The sequence below is a fragment of the Oryctolagus cuniculus genome, chromosome 4 (genome assembly GCF_051225735.1).
Source record: "Oryctolagus cuniculus isolate XC-2025 breed Fujian yellow rabbit chromosome 4, ASM5122573v1, whole genome shotgun sequence".
In the NCBI taxonomy this organism is placed as follows: Eukaryota; Metazoa; Chordata; class Mammalia; order Lagomorpha; family Leporidae; genus Oryctolagus; species Oryctolagus cuniculus.
This window is the reverse complement of record NC_142870.1, coordinates 85,943,742-85,961,051: the sequence shown is the minus strand read 5'-3', so window position 1 is coordinate 85,961,051 and position 17,310 is coordinate 85,943,742. Positions and strand designations below refer to the sequence as shown.

Here is a 17,310-nt window from a genome sequence, read left to right as displayed (position 1 = left end):
ATTGTACATACAGGGTCACAAAAGACTACAGTAAGAGATTATTGGAACTCATAATATAGCTTAGGGGTCGAGCACTGTAGTGCAGTGGGTTAAAGCCCCAGCCTGCAGTTTCAGCATCCCATAAGGGAACCAGTTCAAATTCCAGCCGCTCCACTTCTGACCCAGCTCCCTGCTAATGTACATCAGAAAGCAACAGATGCTGACCCAAATCCTTGGACCCCTGCCCCCATTTGGGAGACCTGGAAGAATCTCCTGCCTCGTGGCTTTGGATTGGCTCTGCTCCTGATATTGCTGCTTTTTGGGGAGTGAAACAATGGATGGAAGATCCCTCTCTCAGTCTCTCTCTCTCTCTCTCTAATTCTCTCTGTAACTCTGTCTTTCAAATAAATATAATAAATCTTTAAAAATGGATGGGCTGGCGCTATGGCATAGCAGGTGGGGCCACCACCTGAAGTGCCAGCATCCCATGTGGGCGCCATTTCGTTTCCCGGCTGCCCCACTTCTGATTCAGCTCTCTGTTATGGCCTGGGAAAGCAGTGGAGGATGGCTCAAGTCTTTGGGCCCCTGCACCCACATGGGAGACCCGGAAGAAGCTCCTGACTCCTAACTTTGGATCAGCACAGATCCAGCCATTGCAGCCAATTAGGGAGTGAACCAGAAGATGGAAGACCTCTCTCTCTCTTTGTCTTTCCTTCTTTCTCTGTGCAACTCTGCCTTTCAAATAAATAAATAAATCTTAAAAAAAAAAAAAACCAGAAAGGCCGCATAGAAGAAGCAGATGTGGCAGAAAAAAATTAATGGCTATGGAAATATCTGATGTGAGGTTCATTTTGTTTGTACTTTTGTGTACATTTGGTAACTTTTATAATAAAATGTTAAAGATTTTTTTTAAAAGCTGAGGAATACTGAGTGAAAAAATAATCTACACATTATCCTCTCATGAGGACAATTTATCCTCTTAGTGTAATTAAGGATACCACATTTTATTTCTTCAATTTGCACTCAGTACTGCCCCAGCTCTTAAGAAGGTATAGTATTGATACCTGATAGAAGCCAAATCTCAGGATTCTGAAAATCTTTCAAAGTGCTGTCTCCTCTCAATGTCTCTATAGATGGAACACCAAGTAAGTCAGTCACAGAATGCTCTAATGTTAAAGGATTGAGTGGTTTTTGGTGGGATTAGAGCTGAGATCATGGTGGACATGATGTAGGGCAGGACAGAGATACCACGTTGGCATATATGAGTCAGAAATTTCAACCAGCATCATGACCCAGCCTCACCTGTAATTGATCAGCTCTGATTCAGAGTCTGAATGTGATTGCTTCTCTATCTTCAAGAGACCTCCCAGTGACTTGAGCTGTTCCCCTGTCCCCCTCTAGAGTACACACTCATTCACTTCATGTGCACAGCATCTGACCTTGTGCCAATTTCCAAGGCCCTTACCTGGATAAATGCTCCACTTCTGAAAGCTTCTTCATCTTCAAGGCTTTATGGGCAAGGGCGATAACACGGAAGCCTTGCACTGTGTAATTCCTCAGCTCCTGTGGGAAATTCCTGGGCACTGTCAGAAGAGAGGAAGGGGCAAGTGTGAAGTCAAGTTGAAGGTTTCCCACTCCTAAGACAGATTCTCGGATGCAAGGAAGTAATTAATTTGTGAGGGTGAAACCCTCATGAATGGGGTTAGTGCCCTGAGAACACACACATGATCTTTCTCTCTTCCTCTCTCTCTCTTTCTCTCTTCTCTATGTGAGGACACAGCAAGAAGTAGACATATGCAAACCTGAAAAATTTGGCTCCCCTCAGCAGGATCCGAATTGATCAGCACCTTGATATTGGACTTCCAAGCCTCTAGAACTATGAGAAATAAATTTCTATTGTTTACACCAGCCCATCTATTGTATTTTATTACAGTACACATATAGTGTTACACAAATCAGGTTTCAAATACAGCTGGGTTCAGTGAGAATAGACCATTGGACTATGTCTACGTGGATGAAATGAGAGAAACACAATTTTCTAGATCATGGGTCAGTAAACTGTGAAGCACAGGCCAAATCTGACCACCATTTGCTTTTGTAAATAAAGTTTAATTGTAATCCAGTCATGCCCATTTGTTTGCTTATTGTCTATGATAGCTTTGGATCTACAAAGGCATAGTTGAGTAGCTGAGATAGATACTATGTAGCTGGCCAAACCTAAAATATCTGTGCTCTGGCTCTGTACAGAAAAGTTGGCCAACCCTGGTTTTGGATAATGACATTATGCAAATGTTTATGTTTTGCCACAGAAATTGCAACTATTTTCATATATTTATAAATCTTATAAAGCTATTGAACAAAGCACAGCACAATTGGTGTGAGGATGGGTGTTTTAGATAATCAAACAAGTTCTAATCTCCATTCCATCCCAACTGGCTTTCTGTCCCTGATCAGATCATATCTTTTCTGCACCTCAACTTTTCATCTACTAAATAAAAGGGCTGCAGATCTCTATGTCCCCACTAATTTCAGTCTTTCTATAATTCTAACATACTCCCTGAAGTAGGGATCTAGCTTCAGTGATGCCACTAATTCTCTATTTCTTAAGTCACTGAAGATGGCATTAGCATATGTCAAAGATCAAATGTTGGGACCACAGGATGATTTGGAAGGACTACCCAAGGAGAAGCGGTGGCAAGTAGTGGTCCAAATTCTTACTGACAGAGCAAGTGCAGCAGATATCAGTTTAAATGTCCACATGATGCTCACTTTTGTCCATGTGGTTGCAAACAAAACAAAACATAAAGCAAAACAAAACAAAGCTTAGTCTATGATCTGTGAAAGCTAGAAGTAGTGGGAGTTATGAGGATGATCAAAGAGAAAAAGGAGGTATCTCTAAGGTTAAAAACAGACTCCAAATAAAGAAATTCAAGCAACCATTTGCCAAATCGGGAATTCTGTACACAAGTTGATGGCTATCAACTATCATAAGGAGAATATAGATGAAAGATGGGATGAAAAAAGGCCAATTTTATCCAAATGAACTCATTTGAATGCAAGAATATTATAAATTTGGCTGCTGCTTAGAGAATGCATATGCTTGTAAAACTAAGAGACAATACAAAACAGCTCGAAACCTGGCCCAGAAAGATGAAATTGCTGTGAAAATGATCAATTAACCTGCTCTAATATGATCTAATTTCCTCTAATCACTTTTTTTCTAAAAGATTTATTTTCTCTCTATTCTTCCATCAATCTGTCTGAGTCCCTTGTCTGTGAAACCAGTCTAGGATGCAGAACTTCCCCTTTGATTCCTTCTAATTGCTGCTCATTCTCACCCTACCTGGTTCTCTGACCCCTGGATTGACCCCTTTTCTGGGTCCTGATGCTCCCTGGTACCTCATGGGAATTGTACTTTTCTGCCTGAACGATGGCCAGAAATTACTCTCTGTCTCTGTGCCTTGAAATCGTCACTCTTACTTTATAGGATCAACTGGGCCCCCTTTCCACCTACCTAGAAAACAACCACTGTGCCATTCATGGACCATGCAGCTTTGTGTGTGTAGGGTGTGTATGTGTGTGTGTGTGTGTTTGCTTTAGGTGCTTGGTCTTCTAAAACATTTCACCTCTGGAGAGAGAAACGTGCCAGTACCTGTATCAGATCTGCAGAACTTGGCCACCATCTCCGGGGCTCCTTTCATGTACACATGGCAGTGATCTTCCCCGGCCAGCCGAGCAATCACAGACATCCTCTGCAGACTTGAGGAAAAGGGAAACTGATGCAAAATGGTGATGGCTTCCACAGGACTCTACATGGGCATCAAAGAAAGTGAGCTTTTAGAGCTTTAGACGATGTCTAGCAGATGCGCAAGAACCAAAGGGATTTGCCTTGGAATGAGCCCAGCAACACCATGAAGTGGTGCATTTGTCACAATATTCAGGTTTGTCTGGCTGCTTCTTAGGTAATTCCCTCCATGAGCTGTCTGGCCTGCAAGACCCTATCCCTTGACTGTCTGTTGAAACCCTGATCACCTTCCAGGCCAAGCTCTCAGGTCTCCTCTCCAGGTCACTCCCACCTCTGTCTCCCACAGTTCTTTCTTCAGCCTTTGTTACAGCACTTGGCATACCTACAACACTAATTTGGGCCTAAATTGACTTTTCTCCCAGTCTCTCTGTGTTCCTCCAGCACAGGGCCCATCACATTTTATTTTTAAAACCTGGAAAAGTGCCTCAGCATGCATAACTATTCAGTATTTGTTCAATAAATTCATGGATGAGTTCAGAAGTGACCAAACCAATGAAAATTGTTAGGATAAGGCCAAGTAATAGGAATATAAAAGTATGCAAAAGTTAGAGAAGTTTCACCAGGTCTAAGGGGTAAGAATCATATGATATGAAGAAGCACATAATACCTGACTGGCTTTGGGTCCCGGTTTTATTGTTATGTTGGAAGCTAACAACCCAAATTTGCAGGAGTCTACATTGCGCTCTTCCATTTTCTGTTATAAAATGAAAACATGCATAAGATTCCTTGGAGAAAAATAATAAGAAAGAAATATTTCTTATTTGCATAACACTTCAATCTCTTCAAAGCCCTTTTCACATATTTTCTTTCAGGCCAATTATCTTAATGCACTCATTGTCAAATGGCTGTTGTGCTGATTCATATTAAGGAACTTATTGTAGAATGTCAAAAAGCCAGAAATATTATGAATACATTTTAAGTAGCACTGGTAAAGAAGTGTTAGCTACAGCTCAGTGACTTCTCCTAAGTGGTTGTGCTGAGTAACAGGAGGATGGATGCAGGCAGATCTACCCTCCAACACTGCTTAGCATGGTATATTTCAGATGACACAGAAGCGGGCCTGGTTACAATGGAATCACTTCTTTATGCTGTATCTATGCTACTCTCCTAATTTAGTTAACTAGAGAGTTAACAAGTCAGCTGCTAGCAAATTAGAGTCACATATGAAAATTTATAATCTTTGGATGTTACAATAGAAGATAATAGCATTGAAAAGACACTATTAACTAATATTACAATATGGGAAAGACAGTCATACATTACAGATTAAAGGTCAGAAAATAGAAGATATCATCCAGTTGCCACTACGTCAATTAACTTGCTTAACTTTGAGCATATCCCTTCATTTCTCCAGACATCAATTTCTTCTGAAAAATATCCTGACACCCCTTCTAGCACTGAAATTCTCAGGAGTTTGTAAGAACATGTTCCTTTCCCCTTATGTTTAGTGGAATGTTCCTAACTGCCAAAGGATATTTAACTTGAAACTGCTTCTGACCCAGCTTTAAACTTCTTTTAAGTGAACAATCTTGAATTTTTGTTCTTTGTTTGAGGTAGGTACAATTGTTCTTACAGAGCTAGCACTAAAGATATATGCTTCTAAAGATCCCAGCTTCTTTAGATCAACCATCTTCTGATGGAGAAGGGACACTACCTAGGACCAGGATCAAGCTCACATACAACATCAAGGACTCTGCAACACAGCCCCATGTCAATTTCAGGGACGTTGTTAAGGACATGGCTTTATAATGAGGACACTGGATCTTGTCTATCAAGATCCAGGAGACTTATTACTGTTTTGCTTTGTGTCCGCAATCTCTTCACAGCAAGTATTCTCACTTTAACTTTATGATACCAACAAATTCCCCTATTACTGTATTTGTCCTTTTATTAATTTGGCCTTTAAAAAGCTAAAAATTTCCCCCTAGCAAACATTCTCTCAGCTTCTTTTTTTTTATTTGACAGTAGAGTTATAGACAGTGAGAGAGAGAGAGACAGAGAGAAAGATCTTCCTTCCGTTGGTTCACTCCCCAAATGGCCTCTACAGCCGGTGCTATGCCGATCCGAAGTCAGGAGCCAGGTGCTTCTTCTGGTCTCCCAACCAGGTGCAGGGGCCCAACACCTGGGCCATCCTCCACTGCCCTCGTGGGCCACAGCTGAGAGCTGGACTGGAAGAGGAGCAACCTGGACTAGAACACGGAGCCCATATGGGATGCTGACACCGCAGGCAGAGGATTAACCAACTGAAAAGCCACAGTGCCAGCCCCTCTATCAGCTTCTTTCGAGGTGTCCATCATGCTCCTACAATTGCTTCCATTCTTTTTCAGCTATATAGATTGGCCACATATATTTAGTTTTGTTTTATTTTGCTTTGCTTTTTGTGGAGGGCCGCAAATGTAATTAACAAACTAAGGGACAAATGAAAGAATATCTTCTATTTGTTTGTCATTTAATAGTCTTCAAAGCCCCTTGATGTTCATCTTCTCAAAGCTCACCACACGTCCACAAATGAGGCATTGCTATACCCAACGCACAGATGAGGGAAGAGACTCAATCTTGGTTTTGGATTCGGGATCCTGCAGCCAGAGTGTGGCGGAGGGCAGAGCTCTTCACACTGTGTCTTCAGAACCCATGATGAGTTTCTACCCTCTAATTGCCATTCATATCCAGCTCAGGAAATTGAGCCAGTTGGTGCAACGGTCCCCCTGTTCCGTGTCTAGGCCTGTGGTGTACAAAACAGAGCTCACAGCCACTTGTGGCTATTTAAACGTAAACAAAATAAAATCAACCACTGAGTTCCTCAGTTGCAGAGCTGCATTTTCTGGGCTCAATGGCACTGCTTCAATGGACTATTTCTCTGAGGATTGTTTGGAGAACATTTGTACGATATTATGGCCTATCAGTAAGGCTTAATTGTCAGAAAGTTTTGATAAATGCTGCATATTATACTCCCTCTTGAGTATTCACATGACATCACCATATATTAAAAAAAATCCTACAGTCAAGATATCTGCCTAACTTTGTTTAAACAACTGTGTCTACGCTCATTTGATCATGGATCCCTCTTTCATGTTGCATTCATTAGCAGAGTTCTTTGGAGCAGTGCTTGGGAAATGCTGGTGGGATCAAACCCACATTCATGCATTACTGTGAATCTTCTCTGGTTTTTAACCTTGTGATTATAAAGTAACTTGAAAATATGTCATTGTAAAGATTAAAAGAAAAAGAAGAAAAAGAGGAGGAGTTAGGGTGGGAGTGAGAAAGGCAGAGAGGGTAGGATGGGAAGCATCATTAGGCTCTTAAAGCTGTATGTATATAGGAAATACATGAAATTTGTTCCCTTTATGTAAGTGAAAGAGAGAAAGGAAAATGCCGCCATAGCCCTAGTAAGGATTTGTTCAAGTTCTGCTCACTCAGTGGAACGAACTCCCATCTTACCCAAGCAGTGCCCTCAAACATTTTGAGGTCCAGAGGGTCTCCCTGGATGGTCCCATCAAGGAGGATCAGAGAGTGGCAGCTGGCCATGGCGGCACACAGTTGCCCCCATGGCAAAGCCTTGCCTGAGACAAAGCTGTGGATTTTTTGGAAACTGGTGGAGAAAATATTTAAAAGTTAAAATTTTCAATAAAATATTTTTTCACATACTTCCCTTAATCTTACTAAGATTAGAGCTATGATCACCTAACTTTTATGCTCCAATCCCTTCAAAAGCTCCCCACACTCCATCTGATAAAGTCCAAACTCTAACTTGGTATGCAATGTCCTCTCTGCTCCAGTTCTACCTACATCTATATCTTCCACTCTTCCTTATGTCCTTCGTGCCTTGGATTCTAGAGCCAACTTAAACTTCTTGCTATTTCTCTCCTAGACCAGAGATTTCACTGCCCTCAAACCCTTGCTCACTCAATTTCTTTACAGTTTTAACCAGACCATTCTGCCTGCAGAGTGATATTTATAAAAACCCTTCTTTGAGTTAGACATGAATTTTCTTCTCAACAGTTTGCCACTGGTCAATCAATACTGTAACTGCAGAGGGTTTAGATGTCATCACAGGGAATTTGTTGAGTTACTTGTAATCAGCCCACACAATGGCAGTGTTTCTAGAAGGCACAAGAACAGGCAGCTCAGAGCTGCCGCTGCACATCCTATAGAGCCACCTCTAAAACACCATGTGCCCTAGGCCAGAAGTCTCTGGATAAATAGGGCGGTAGGATTAGGAAGAAGCCTGCCTGGCGGTTTCAGGTAAGCAAGAGCATGCTTGAGCTCTAAGGGTGCTCACTGGTCACCCTTGTATGTAGTATGGTCCATTTCCTGAAACTCCCAGCCTGGACCTCACACCTGCTGTCTTCCTGGGCAGGACAGACTGGTAAGGTTCACCTTCCTCTCCCCCGGCCTTAGAACTGAATAGTGGTTAGGTTGTATCTCGCTGTTTCTGTATCCCCCAAAGCTTCAGAGTGCTAGGGCAAGGGAGGGAGTTGAGGGATGGAAGCTGCAAGCAGCCTTTTCTCCTTGCACTGCTTTAGTCAACAGAGGCCCCGCCTGGCTGGACGAAGATCTGGCTGGGACAGAGCAGAGACACTTGTGTAGGGTGAGCTTGCAGGTAGTTCACTGAGCCCCAACCCAGAGTATCTTCTGCAACGGCACACTGGCTGCCTTTTTATCTGGTGTCCACGCTGCAGCTGGCTTCATCACTTTCTAGAGGAGTCCCTGTGTGCTTAGATGGAGCTACAGTCTCATAACCCTTATGATCAAAACCATCAAAGGCTCCCTATGCTCTGGCTGATGAAGTCCGAGCTTCTTAGTGTGGAATTCAGTGTCCTGTCTGCTCTGGTTCTACTTTGATGCACTGCTTCTATTCATATTCATGTCCTTCGTGTCCTGGATTCTAGAGCATAAAGGACATTTGCTGACTTCAGCAGCATCAGCCACTGTTTGGAGCCAAAATGGGGTATCTCAAGGCTAACAGCAGTGGTGACCGTCACTCAGATTGGCCTCAGTCCAGCAGAGTGGAGATAGAGCTTGGGGATACTGTCTGTGGAGGGGCCCGGTTCCCCCTCCAGCCCTTTCTGGGGTAGACATCTATGTGATTGTACTTGCCTCTACCCACTGCCAGCTTTTAGCCACTCTGTAAAATTTCTAGCTACACATCCATCAAAATTGGTCCCAAGGGGCATGCCAATCAAGTGACTTTCTTTGATCCACTGAATGTCACAACTAATTTCTTTTTTTTTTTTTTTTTTTTTTTTTTGACAGGCAGAGTGGACAGTGAGAGAGAGAGACAGAGAGAAAGGTCTTCCTTTGCAGTTGGTTCACCCTCCAATGGCCGCCACGGCTGGCGTGCTGCAGCCGGCACACCGTGCTGATCCGATGGCAGGAACCAGGTGCTTCTCCTGGTCTCCCATGGGGTGCAGGGCCCAAGCGCCTGGGCCATCCTCCACTGCACTCCCTGGCCACAGCAGAGAGCTGGCCTGGAAGAGGGGCAACTGGGACAGAATCCGGCACCCCGACCGGGACTAGAACGTGGTGTGCTGGCGCCGCAAGGTGGAGGATTAGGCTAGTGAGCCACGGCGTCGGCTGAATGTCACAATAAATTTCTACCTGTACCCATGATGTTATAAAAGTCAGGACTGTGCCACTTGAATAAATCCTTATTGCTGCTTCTCTTCATTCTGCTATATCTGTCTCAATAGCAAAATTCCCATAGTCAGTGTTGTACATTCAAAGAGGGTGCATTTGTAATTTGTAATTTTTTATCCCACCTTCAGGGAAGAGATGGAGCCATTCCTTCCTGGAAATACTCCCACCCCCAATACCTGCCCCACTAAGCTATCCAGAAAGAAGCTTTTGTAGTTTTTAATTAAGCCTGGTCTCAATTCCACTTATTCCTCTGTTATATTCATTTAGCCCCTTAATTACCCACCTTATTCTATTTCATTTTTCATGTGGACTTTGAAGATCTACTCTCCTTATCTGATTCTGAACTTAGAACTCATTTAATTAAACAAGTTAGAATAATTGGGAGTGGGTTCAGCCAATTATTTTATATATACATCCCTCAAGAAGGGAGGGATTATTTGAATACCACCAAAGCATCCTCACCAATCACACACTCCATCTCCACTTGAGGGACCTACCAGTTGTCAGCAGTAGGGACAGTCCCCCAGAGGTCCAACCCATCTTCTGTTAGAGTGCCAGTCTGCATAAAAATTAAATTGGGATTAGCATAAGATTTCAAGTTTTTAATTATATGATGATTAAAAAAAAACAATCCCAAGCTTCCAAAAAAATAACGGTAGATCCAGGTGTCAAAATCCCATGTTTGTAAACATCCAGTTTTTTAAATCAGGTGATAAATGATCCCTGGAATCTCATGTTCCTAATTAGTGATTCTAGTTACTAACTTTGACAACAAAATGCAAGTGTTTGTCTTTGGTTCTGTTTGTTTATTGTTGTGAATGCTGTGTTGTTAAACGGAGGAGGTTTAGTACATGACAACTCAACAAAACCAGCCCAAGTTAGACGCTTTAATTGGCAACTCTTGTTTTTCCAAAGCAGAGCTCACAATTTTTTTCTTTCTTTCCAAGACGGTTTAGTTCACAGTTTGCCATCTGGCTTGCAGTAATTTTTCTAAAAATGATGACTGTCTAGATTGATAATGAAATGTTGATAAAGGACTTTGAGACTGTAGAGAGAAACTGAGTGCTAATAACAAATATTAATTAATGTCCATTAATGAGTTTTATTGTTCAATCAAGAAGAAAATGGTCAGGAGATGTGATTTGCTGTATTATGTGAGAGTATTTGTCAGATATTATAGCAGACAGAGCAAAACAGAACTCAGCACTATCACTTCTATTTCCTCATTGGCTCATAGTCACCCATTAACTCAACCCATGTGCCTTGGTGTGGAATCCCACCACACTGGGCCTGTTGAATACCCAAGGTGAGGAGGGTAAGTGGAGTGGCCACTACTGCCTCAGCACTACCCAAGCAGGGCAATGTTCCCAAGCACCATGGAACACCATGTTTCAACACTGACACTCCAACCTCTCACATGACTTTTTAAGATCATCTCTGTTATAAGACACTGAATTTTTTAGTTTTCCATCAAATGACGTCATCTTTACCCATAGCATTTCACATTAGCATAATGTTTGAAGGTGCAGTGCTGACAGTCCGTCTCATGACAGTAGAACAAGCAGACACAGGTTAGATGTGAAGTAAGCAGCCCCAAGAACACAGTGGACTATAGATTTTAGATGCAGGACCAGAATGCAGTCCTTCTGGAATCTTCCATTACTAGATTTGTTAGGTGGATTATGCAAGGCATGTGGAAAGACAAATGCCTGTTCTGGGGTTCTAGATTAAAAAAAGGAAGGAGTTTTTGTTTCATTAATTCATTCGGACGTCACAAAGAAAGAGCTAACATGTTGGCATGAGTTATCCCTTGAGCACCTTTTTTTTAAAGCTATTTGCTTCATTTATCTCCCTCCTGTTATAGAGCCCCAAAGTGTGTGTCTAGTTTCCAAATCCTCTTGAGTTGTTCCATTTCAAAAACAGCAAGTTAATTCAAACGGAAATAGTTTCCTGATGACAAGATTATGTTTTTAAACATCAATATTTCAAACATGAAAACAGAGATGTTTCTGAAGCAGAACAGAAATGGAAGTACATAATTTCTCTATGTGAAAATGATCCTTATTCAATAAAACTAACAAAAACTAGAAGAAAAATTAAATTATAGTTGAGGTTCTAAAGGGAATGAGATAGAAAAAGAAAACCTCTTAGCATAAATACAAGCCCAGGCTTGAACAAAAAGAGCTTGTCATAGAGAATATATAACAGTCCAACATAAAATAGAAATACACGTGGGAACAAATACAAGAGGATATCAAAAAGTTCATGAGAATGGAATTCAAAGAGAAGTTTATTTTGATGTAAAAACTTTTGAAATTCATGTACAGTTTTTTTTAATAATAGATGTTTTCCATGAACTTTCTGATGTTTCCTCGAGTGCCTGGATTTTAAAATATTTTGAACCAAAATAAACTTATCTTTGAATTTCACTTTTTATGGACTTTTTGGAGTAATCTTGTGTACTCAGAAGCCCAAGAATAGACCTGGATTGAAACAATACTAGATGGAAATTCTATTAATTGTGGAGTGCTTTATTGCAACATCATGGTGATAGAGTTTTCTAATGTGAACACTTGAAAGAAACTCAAAGAAAACTGAGGTCTAGCCTTCTTGGACTAAAAATCCACCCAGAAGCTAAGGGTCGGATTCAGCACTGGACTTCTTTTGCTGATTCCCAAGCCAGAGGTCTTGGCACTGTCATGTGCCATCGGGCCATATGGTATTTGACCAAGAAAGTCCAGGAGAAAGTCCAAGAAAGTCCACCAACATAGCAGAGAAGCTCCTGATAACACAGTTTGAGACAGGAAGTAAAAGGAACAGCTGCTGGAACAAATTAGTTCTGAAATAAATATGTAATGAATATGTTTTATCCATCTCCCTCCTATACTCTAGACTGCTGGGTAAGGTAGAAGAATCCCCATTAGAAAACTTCCAGGCCGGCGCCGCGGCTCACTAGGCTAATCCTCCGCCTAGCAGCGCCGGCACATAGGGTTCTAGTCCCGATCGGGGCGCTGGATTCTGTCCCGGTTGCCCCTCTTCCAGGCCAGCTCTCTGCTGTGGCCAGGGAGTGCAGTGGAGGATGGCCCAGGCGCTTGGGCCCTGCACCCCATGGGAGACCAGGAGAAGCACCTGGCTCCTGGCTCCTGCCATCGGATCAGCGCGGTGCGCTGGCCGCAGCGCACCAGCTGCGCCGGCCATTGGAGGGTGAACCAACGGCAAAAGGAAGACCTTTCTCTCTGTCTCTCTCTCTCACTGTCCACTCTGCCTGTCAAAAAAAAAAAAAAAAAAAAAAAAAAAAAAAAAAAAAAAAAAGAAAACTTCCAGGGAGTTGTTATCTGATCCTGAATCTAACATGAAGCTGTTTTGACATTAGCCATTCTGGCCCCTGACTGGTGATAACTGAGGACTTTCTTTTACAAATGAAACAGAAAGAGAAGGACTGACGTTGTCTAAGATATAGACCACTTCCAAGTAGGACCAAGACTCCCCACACTTGTCAAATCTACTCCTGGTGTCTCTCCATCCTTGTCCTCATTGTCTAAGACCATGAGTGATCTCCTCAGTTGTCCTCAGATGGTCTCCTTCCTCTAACCCCTTCCCTCCCATCCCATCTTGCCAATTCCTCCATATAGAATGTGGAGGTTGGCCCCCAGGGCAGTATCCCCTATGCTGGCCTCCATCAGTAGCTTCCCTTGACATTTTGACGACCCATATGGGGACTTTTCTGATCACAGGAGCCAGCCTCCAAAGTGTGGCCCAACAGGCAGCAGCAGCTCATCTGTGAGAACCCACACATGCCATTGTCCCCCTGATCACGCTCAGAGCTTCCTTTTCTGTCTGGTCTTCAGCAACCAGTTTGCCAGTGCAGGAACAACTGAAAGTTTCTGGCCAGGGCCACTCTCTGGAAGAAATGAAAGACTCCTGTTCTCACACACCTCGTACCCATTGCAATCACGGGTGAGGACCTGGCTTCTCCATGCTCTGTCTCAGAGAACAGCTTGCCTGTGCAGGGGCAACTGAGGATTGTTAGCCAGGGTGAATCTCTGTTGGATTCGGAAGGTCTCCATTTTTGGGTGCTTGGTACCAATCGCCCTTAGGAGTGAGGACCCCTTCTATTCCAGTATAGGCTCCCTTTGTCCTTCACCGAGGTTGAAAACCCAGCGTTTGCCTTCCTTTTTGGGCTGACACTCTGGTAAACCATCCTGGACTGGCTCTCTTTGTTGGTCCCTTTCCGACCTGGATTTGCTCACCAGCATCAGAGTCTTTCCTTCTTGAGGAAGTATCCAAGCTTCTTTCCACCAAAGCAGCATCAGTAGCTCCCCTTCTGTAGAGGGGTGCCCCACTGACACAGTCACCCTGTGCCCTGCTCCCTGGTTAAATGGGTTTTGAAGAATGCCACAGTCGCCTTAATTTGGATTAGTTTAACACCAGACCCAAAAAATAAATTTTTTTAGTTTTCTTTTGTTTAGCTACAATAAAAACTTCCAAAATGGAAACACGGGCCCTTCAACTCCATCTCTGCTGTAAGCTTTAAGGTAATCTCTTGTAGTCTCTGCACTCTGTTAAATTCAGACTTCTCAGGTAAAATCTATTGCGCTCTCTGGTGTTTTCAAGTTCCTCTTGGGAAAGCTGAGTCTTAAAGAGTTAACAAATGTTCTTGACTGCAGGTTTCTGACTGCTTTAAAACGGATGGAAAGATTGTTTGCTCTGTATTTGAATGCCTCAGCTTCTAGGTTCAAGAAAACTTTCCTGTGATTTCTATTGTTTGCTGTGCTTTGGTAAAGAGATAAAAGGGTTTACCTTTTCTACTCTACTTAATTCCTCCGGAATTCAAAACTTATGAGGCTATTTGGTTTTTCATGGCAATGTGATTGTTTCATAAGTTCAGTAAGAATCTATTCTACTCAAAACAAGATATAGTTGAAAACACTGGCAAATTTAAAAATCATGCATAGGATGTCTGACCTCATGGGCCCTCAGCATTGCAGTGAGTAAATGGAGTTGTCACTTCTTAGTAACCCCTAAAACTTCAAAAGATTAGGAACTATAGTTTAAAAATCTAAATCTGCCTTGGAATAACATTTCAGTTTGCGAATTTTTCAAATCTGAGATTATTATATGACAAAACAACTTTTGTTACTAGCTTAATGCAGATCAACAAACTATAATACACATGCTTTTAAAGTTTAACTCATTGTTTGTAATCTTGCTAATCTTGATACTTTTGTTGGTTTCGTAATATATTTTCCTTTTTGAGCTCAGGGCTACAAAACTGCAATTCTCAACAAGATAATGCTGCCCTGGCATTCTGAGATGATGACTTGTGCCTATAGAACAGATAAAGCTAAGTCTAACAGTGGACTCCAGGTAAAGTTAACCTAAGCGCCACTCCTTCTAAATTCTCTTTGCTGCTCAAATGTGGCTGAAATGGTTTCTGACACTGACTGCTGGTGGTCAAATAGTCTCTGTCAATGTTGGACCAGATCAGCAGCCAGGTCTAATTCAGTCTGCAATGAGGGAAACACAGAACCCAGCTCCAGGGTGACAGATCATACATGTGCTCAGAAAACGCTATTGATCTCAAGAAGGGAATGAAAATCAAGACGGTGTCACTGGTGTCAACCTTAAACAAAATTAGCTAACACCAAGAGGTTATAAAGGAAGGGTTCTTCTGCATGATTTCCTGATAGTAACTCACACAGCAAACTCTATTAGAATTACACCCTCTACAGAGGGCCCCATTTCAAAAGAGATACCAATGGGACATGATACTTCCTATTCTCACACATTGTCACCCAAGGCTGGCTGATGTGTCTGAGAATAACAGCCACCTGTGACAACCTGATAATTCTTCATGAACATTTATGCCTACATTTGCTGATCAAGAAATGTGACACCTAGGAACAAACAATTCAGATTTCAACTGTAAGTTCTATTTTCTCTCCTGCCCCTAATGAATCTGCTAATATTTCTCCTCTTTGCTCTAACCCTTGGGCCTCCCCTTCTGAACAGACTAATTCAGTTCACCTCTAGAAAATCCATTCTCAGTGAGTAACTATTGAAGTTACAAATATACTCCTTTGATTGTAGTCCACTTTGTAATAGACACTGACTGTCCTGCCTACTGTCCCCTTGCAAGCATATGGCAACAGTCACCCTAAGAAGGGACTGACACTACAGGTGCACCCCTCTGTGTTACAGCAGTAGCCAATCCCTACCTCACCTGTATGCTCACTGCTCCCTTGCAGTGTGTTCAACAAACCTAGCTGCTGCTCTCTACATGCTCTGGTGAATTCTTAGCCTGTCTGTGACACCGGCCTCGGTCGATTGCTTCCAGCAACATAGAATAAACAAAACACCTATACAAATGTCACTGTATTTATCTTACACAATGAGAAGGGCTTCCATTCTCCTCCAAGACAAAGTCCCACTGCCTCCCTTGGCATATCAGGCCCTTAACTTGGGATCCCTCTCTTCCACTTCATTCTCTAGCAAACAACCTCCTTTTTAGCTACAGCTCAGTAGCTTCTGTTCCCCACAAGCCGCAGGCCCATCACAGCCCTGCCTTCATTTTGCTCACCTCTGAGCTTGCGGCTTACTCTGATGATCAAAGCTTGCCTCCCACCTGGGGAGGGGCTGTAACCACTGTGCCTGATGTGTTCCTCACGTGTCTATGAAGCGCGCGTCTTGTGACATGATCACGTCTACACTCCTGTCTCCCTGCTTCTTCCTTCTGCTGCTCAAGAGTCGGGAGCTACTCATGAATGGGTCTCTCCACCAGCACTGTACAGAGCAGTGGCCCTCTGACAAGGGGGGTTAACTAGAACCTGGCAAAACATAGATGCTTCAAATGCAAATGAATTGAAGAGAGAGAGGGAGCAAGGAGGCAAGGTGACCTGTCCAAGCTGAGGGCAGGGTCTGGACAGCATGCAGCTAACCCTGACATTTCCCCAGGTGCCCCATAGGACCTGCTTTTTTGGGACCTGCCCCCTTAGCAGCAGTGCACCTCCCTGCTCCCACCCCCATGACCCGGCATCTGCTCCTCCACTGCCACCTTTCCAGGTCCCTATGCAGAGTCAATTCCCTTAGTCCAGAGCAAAGAGGAAAGCAATGGCAGGAGGATGCGAACCCAGGCCACTGGGCGCCCTCCTTTTTCCTTTCCAGAAGCAGACAGGAAGAAAGTGCTGTGTTCACTTCAGCTACAGAAAAGTGCTTCAGGGAACAGAAAGCTTCCTCACACTTTTTGCCAGAAAAAATCAATCAGCCACAGAAGCCATTATAGTAACAGATCATTTTAAAGTGCGAAACAGGAGCAAAATACTAAATTTCACAAGAAAAGGATCATGATGTAACCGCTAAGCCACTATCTGAAGAGTCCATGAAGCAGGCTTCTAGAACGTCATCTCCCATTAACTCAGTCACTTCCTCTGGCATCAGCGTTCCCCTCCAAGGCCCTCCCCAACCCTGGGGCACCTTGAAACCATTAACCTCCAACCCAGAATTTCAGATCATACTTTGTCAAAGCACACAAGGTTGATTTGCCCACACATGTTGATTCTCTGGGGCGAGATGCAGAAGATTTCCTTCTTTTTCAGCCTCTTCTGGGCATACACGATCCCCATGGTCAGGGCAGCTGGCAGCACGGGGGGCACAGTGACAGTGAGGAGGATCAGGGCCATGGTTGCAGTGTCCTTTGGAGGCACCTGGGGAGGGGAGGAGTAGGCATGCAGGTTAGCTTACTTCTGGGCACCTTCCCCTGCAGCCCACGAGGAACCCTAGAGCCCTCAGGCAGCATGAGCGGGCTCTCCAGCTCTGCTGCAGGGCTTAGCCTTCTCCTGGCTGAGACTAAGGAAAGGTGCATTACCTCCCAGTGCAGAAGCAAGGAGACC

At 43.2% G+C, this 17,310-nt stretch overlaps 1 protein-coding gene across 6 annotated transcripts in view; it reads right to left on the bottom strand.

Moving 5' to 3' along the window:
* The window catches only part of ATP13A5 (ATPase 13A5), a 129,948-nt gene that overhangs the window by 67,251 nt on the left and 45,387 nt on the right, over positions 1-17,310 (bottom strand). For all 6 annotated transcript variants that reach the window (XM_089330843.1, XM_070072359.2, XM_070072361.2 and 3 more), the window contains exons 12-17: positions 16,936-17,124; positions 9,919-9,980; positions 7,223-7,373; positions 4,392-4,478; positions 3,632-3,788; positions 1,445-1,562 (exon numbers count right to left, since the gene is read on the bottom strand). In XM_089330843.1, coding sequence (XP_089186969.1) covers positions 1,445-1,562; positions 3,632-3,788; positions 4,392-4,478; positions 7,223-7,373; positions 9,919-9,980; positions 16,936-17,124 — 764 coding nt within the window. The remainder of the gene's footprint in view (positions 1-1,444; positions 1,563-3,631; positions 3,789-4,391; positions 4,479-7,222; positions 7,374-9,918; positions 9,981-16,935; positions 17,125-17,310) is intronic.